Below are 6,534 nucleotides of genomic sequence, written 5' to 3'. Positions count from 1 at the left end.
CTAACTGCAAAATGGGGTGTAATCTTCACCCGAACATATATATATATATGTATATATATATATATGTATATATATATATATGTATATATATATATATATGTATATATATATATATATACCGGCAATTTTATTAACTTTAGGCATGTGGTGATGTTCAATATTCTTACTGACGATGTTTAAACAAAAAACCGAACAAAATCATCACACACACCACACACACACACACACACACACACACACACACACACTCACACACACACACACTCACACACACACTCTCACACACAGACAAACCCACACACACACACACACACACATTAAACACATACACACTTACCAAAAAACACTCCTAAGAACACACACCTACAAAGACAAATTCTACACTCCATAAACACTTCTATAGAATAACTTTCCAGAGACATATTATTATAACATTTGATAGACTGATGGCAGAAAACAAATGCCACAACTCAGAACACTCCACATACACGCCGAAAAACACACTCTACATACAAAAAACATTCAAAACAAACACTCACACCAGTAAAATTCCAACCCCAGGCAAACTATGAAACTTAATAGACATATTTAAAAAAAGTTAAAACAGACAACAGCCAACATTTCACACAAACCTCTAACACAATCCACACACTTCACCAAAAACACTTCACACAAACAAACAAACAAACACCAGTAAAATTCCAACCACAGACACATTATAAATCTCAAAAGTATTAAAAAAAGAGTTGAAACAGACAACAGCCAAAATTTCACACACACCTCTAACAGACTCCACACACCAAAAAACACTCCACAAACCAAAAAACACTCCACACACACACACAAACACACACACACCAGTAAAATTACTAACCACAGGCATGTTGTGATATTCGACAGACATAGTGACAACGTTAAAACAGATAACTGCTGAAATGCCGAGGTCAAAGTACTTGCTACAGACAACAGTATGGAACCAGAGTCGAATTTTTGAGTAATTTGACCAATATGGCGCCTCTAACAATTCTGTGTGTGTGTGTGTGCGTGTGTATGAGTGTGTGCGTGTGTGTGTGCGTGTCTGTATGCATGAACGTATGTCTGATTGTATGTTTGTCCTTTGTTAATCAAAAATATTGTAATATTATGTATGCGTTCTCTTCTGCTTCTATAATCAGTTATTCAGTTATTTCTTGGCTAACATGCAGAACTTTGCTTTTTCCCACACACACGCACACACACGCACAAGCACACACACACCACACACACACAAACACACACATACGCACACACAAACACACATATATACAAATAAACATACGCGCGCGCACACACACATATATATCTGTAAATAATAATTTATATTTACTGAAAGATTATCTCATTGCTTATAGATTTTAACGTGTTTTTTATTTTTGGAAAAAATTAACACTCATCAACTTCACAGGTTACAAAATTAGAAGAATAAACAGTTATAATAATAATAATAAAATAAAATAATAATAATAAAATAAAATAATAATAATAATATGTCTGATACCTGATACAATAGCATATGCAAGTTTCACGATAATATCTAAAGGAAAAAATAACTTAGCAAGGTGTAGGTTGTGTAATGTTAGCTCTATAGATTTTATGCGTATCTGTGTGTTTGTTTGTGTGTGTGTGTATATATATATATACGTGAGTGTGTGCGTGTGTGTGTGTGGGAGTGTGTTTGCAGGTATTCGTATTTAAGTAGGCATGTTCGTCAATTCTATTACAACACATGCTTTATGATGGGTGTGTATGTATTTGTTTATATGTATGTGTGCATATGTGTGTCTTAGCCCGTGTATGTATGTGTAAGTGTGTTTTAGATTGTGTTTGTGTGTGTATGTTTGTATGAATAACAACAAATTGTGTGTGTGTGTATGTTTGTATGAATAACAACAAATTGTGTGTGTGTATGTTTGTATGAATAACAACAAATTGTGTGTGTGTGTGTTTTTATGAATAACAGCAAATAAACAACAACAATAACAAGACTAACTCCTTTTTTTATTTTCCAATTTTTTAGCGTATCTTGCTTCTCTTCTGGCTTTCTCCTCCATCTCTTGGCTTTCTCTACATTTGTGAAAATTCTCAACAACCACCCCCACAAACATGTTGAGGACAAAAAATCCAACCAATAGGAGAAAGGATATGAAGTAGACTAGGCACCATTCGTTGTGGTTCTCTTGGGGCTTTTGAAAGAATGGTTTTTATTGGTCGAGAGGGAATAATGAGGGTTGTGATTGGTCGAGAGATGAGTACAAAAACTATTTTGATTAATCGAAAGATAATTATAAAGTTTTGATTAGTTGCAAACTATTTATAAGTATGATTTTGACTGGTCAAGAGATAATTATAAATATTAAGTAATTAATTATGATAACGACGGTATAGAAAAATGAATTTTATTGGCCACGAGAAATTATTACAATAATAAGAAATTTAAAAATAAAATTTTATTGGTTGAGTAAAATAATAAAAATATAATACGCCAAATTTGATTGGTTAAGAGGCAATCACAAATCTACACCGACGAATTTTTGTTGGGTCAGATAATGGCCAAAATAACCAGGCCTTCTCTATTCAAACAAACAACCATGATTATGAATAAATTATTATAATATAAAGTAAAAATATAGAGCAATAATTAGCATAAATTATGATAATTACGATTACCTGGAGATCAACCCCGACGGCGTCCAAGCCAGTGTACATGATGTTGACCCAGCCGTCCTTCGAGGCCAACACGAACAGGGCCATTAACGCCTAAAATATTTTATATATCTGTTTTTTATATCAATGTTTTTTATATCTATGCTTTTTATATCTATGCTTTTTTATATCTATGTTTTTTAAATTTATGTTTTTATATCTATGCTTTTTTATATCTATGCTTTTTTATATCTATGCTATTACGTCTGTAATGTATCTATGTTTTTATGTTTATGTTCCATGTTTTTTTCTTTCTAGGTTTTTATGTTTATATTTATGTGTGTTTTTTAACGCACGCACACACACACACACACACACATGCACACACTTATATATATAGCATACATAATAATCAAGATAAACAAACAAATATAAACAAAAAGAAAAGCTTAGACATAAAAATAAACAAAAACATAGAAAATTAAACAAAAATCATACCTGCCCCAAGTTATCAAAATTATATTTGGCATTAATCCACCGATAGGGCTGGCCCTTGTTCATACAGTCCGTCTTGTTGATGACGTCATTTATGTCAGGGCCCTCGCAGTGGTAGAATGTTCCCTTGAATAACTGATTGGTTGGTTAGTTGGATGGTTGGTTGATTGATTGGTTGGTTGGTTGATTGGTTGGTTGAATGAATGAGTGATTAATTGGTTGTTTGGCTGGTTGGTTGATTGGTTGCTTGGTTGGCTGAATAGTTTAACGGTTGATTGATTGATTGATCAATCGATTAAAAATGGTTAAACAGCAGATGTTAAAAATTAAAAAATACATTTGCAAATACTTCTGAGAACTCTTCAACTACTATTGAAATACTATGAAAATATCCTTCAAATACACTACAAACACCAACTTGGACGCCGAGTATGCCAAAGATGACAAAAAATGTGCAACATATGAGTACAATGTTTCCGATTGGCCTCAGAGAGGATAGCAGGGTTTGGACCACCAATTTAAGACCCGGTGCCCTACTGATAACCCTGTTTGATTTTTTGGGTGGGTGGTTGGTTGGCTGGGTTGGTTCGGTTGGTTGATTGAAGAATCAATTGTTTTTAGGTTAGCTGGTTGGTTGGGTTAGTGTGGTTGGTTAGTTGAAAAATTGATCAATCATATGAATGGCTGTCAGTTAGTCGATTGATTGGTTGGTTAATTAATTTCAATCTAACCAATCACAATCACCGTCATTCTCATCATCTTCATCATCTTCATCATCTTCATCATCCTCACAACACTCACCATAATCACCACCACAACCACAATCACCACCACCATCACCATCACAACAAACCTCAGAGGTCTTAAAGTTCGTAGCAGTCTAAAAACCCTCAAGATGCCAAAACTATGCCTACTACTGCTGTCAATGATGGTCACACCAACATCGAATAGAGATATCGCCACCAGGATCCCATCCATAACATTCCAGCCACTCTTTAAATACGCGTGCCTTCCGATCAGGAGACTCTTTGCAGTTACCTAGAAATGGCGGGAAAAGAATTTATCCAGTGTAGCTACCTCAAGAATATTTAAACTTCTCATACAAACTCTACATACGTGCAGAAATACGTACGTATACTAATACATACAAACAAACAAACATGAAAACATACATTACAGTTAAAAAAAACAAACATGAAACATACATACAAACAAACATACAACCAAACATGAAAACATACATTTCAATTAAACAAACAAACAAACATACATACAAACAAACAAACATACAAACAAACAAATATACAAACAAACAAACATACAAACAAACAAACATGAAAACATACATTACAATTAAACAAACAAACATACAAACAAACATACAAACAAACAAACCTTGGCAATCATTTCGACAAGAAATATAAACGTGAATATGTAGTTTGAAATCGTTAAGAACTGTCGTTCCTGATAATGATGTTATTGATGATGATGTTGTTGTTGTTAATGTTGCTGTTGTTAATGTTGTTGTTGATAACGATTTTGTTGCTGATGATGATGTTGTTGTCGATGATAATTTTATTGTTGCTGTTGCTGATGTTGCGTTTTTGATGTTGTTGTTGTTGTTGTTGTTGATGATGATGATAGGGATGATGATAGTAATGATGTCGGTAAAAATGACAATGAGATAGTTAGTTAGTTCATTCAAATCAAAATTAGATTAATGAAAAAACTCGAACAAACATCGATTTGTTTATCCATCTAGCTATCCATCTAGCTATCCATCCATCCATCCATCCATCCATATATCCATCCATATATCCATCTATCCATATATCCATCTATCCATATATCCATCTATCCATATATCCATCCATCCATCCATCCATCCATCCATCCATCCATCCATCCATCCATCCATCCATCCATCCATCCATCCATCCATCCATCCATCCATCCATCCATCCATCCATCCATATATCCATCCATCCATATATCCATCCATATATCCATCCATCCATCCATCCATCCATCCATTTATCCATCCATCCATACACCCATTCATTTACACACCATTCATTTATTCATTTATTCATTCATTCGTTTATCCATCCATCCATTCGTCTGACTTACGGCACTGTCATTCGGGATGTCAGGCCTCTCCATGGCTAGGGTGATGCAGTTCAGCGTAATGAAGAAGAGGATCGTGTAATCGAACGCCTTGTTCGAAGTCACTTTGGCACACCACTTTCTCAATCTGGTTATGATGACGATGATGGTGGTCGTGATGATTATGGTGATGATTATGACGATGATGGTGGTGATGATTATGGTAATGATTATGATACTGATGGTAATGATGATGATGATATGATTACGACAATGATTACAACGATGATGTGACTATGATGATGATGGTGATGATAATGATGGTGGTGTGGTGGTGATGATGATGATGGTAGTGGTAAGGTTGTTGGAATGATGACGATGATGATAATGATAATCTGATTATGATGATGATGATCTGATTATAATCATGATCGTGATAATGATGATGTTATTGCGCAGACCTGTTATTAGGGGCTAGTAAGAATAGTGAGTATGAATATCTAGTGAGGCTTGCTCTGGGTATGTTCCCGCAGAAGACAAGGTTGCAAAACTGAATGGTTGGTTGATTGGTTGGTTGATTGATTGATTGATTGGTTGGTTAGTTGGTTGGTTTGTTGGTTGGTTGGTGGTTGTTTGGTTGGTTAGTTGGATGGTTGGTTAGTTGGATGGTTGGTTAGTTGGATGGTTGGTTAGTTGGATGGTTGGTTAGTTGGTTGGTTGGTTGGTTGATTGGTTGGTTAGTTGGTTGATTGGTTGGTTAGTTGGTTGGTTGGTTGGTTGGTTGATTATTCATAAAAATAAATAGTTGATTGATTGATTAAATTATTTTAATATAACAAATTGAAAATTGTAAAAAAAAATTATGAAACAATTCGAAACGAAACGAAAACAAAAATATATTCACATCAATATATTTTTCATTATCATCACTCTCATCATCGTAATCATAATCATGATTACTATTATTGTTATTATTATTATTATTATTATTGTTGTTGTTGTTGTTGTTGTTGCTAATTATCATTAACTTTCCGAAACGGTCATCATTATCATGAGCGCCGCGTCTATTACCATCGTTTTCATCGTCGTCGTCATCACAATTGGTTATGACGTCATCAACCAGCTGGGATCTTTCTAGATCTTTGTTGTTGTTGTTGCTGCTGCTGTTGTTGTTCGTGAACTTGTTAGATTTAACGGAATTATGGCGACTTAACGATATCGACCGTTTGTTGTTTTTGATGGTGTTGTTGT

The 6,534-nt window shown here is 34.5% G+C and overlaps 1 protein-coding gene across 1 annotated transcript; it reads right to left on the bottom strand.

Annotated features, from left to right (window-relative positions):
- Positions 1 to 2,631: 2,631 nt before the first annotated feature.
- On the bottom strand, positions 2,632 to 5,436 carry HELRODRAFT_80633 (hypothetical protein; the record flags this gene model as incomplete). The annotated part of the gene is made up of 6 exons (XM_009020258.1): positions 2,632 to 2,796; positions 3,181 to 3,312; positions 3,596 to 3,722; positions 4,031 to 4,215; positions 4,573 to 4,641; positions 5,308 to 5,436. Coding segments are annotated over 6 exons (807 nt in total), but the record flags the coding sequence as incomplete, so codon positions are not given.
- Positions 5,437 to 6,534: the final 1,098 nt, after the last annotated feature.

The sequence above is a fragment of the Helobdella robusta genome (assembly GCF_000326865.2).
Source record: "Helobdella robusta unplaced genomic scaffold HELROscaffold_27, whole genome shotgun sequence".
Lineage (NCBI taxonomy): Eukaryota > Metazoa > Annelida > Clitellata > Rhynchobdellida > Glossiphoniidae > Helobdella > Helobdella robusta.
Note: the sequence above shows the minus strand (reverse complement) of the source record. Positions and strands in the feature narration are given on the sequence as shown.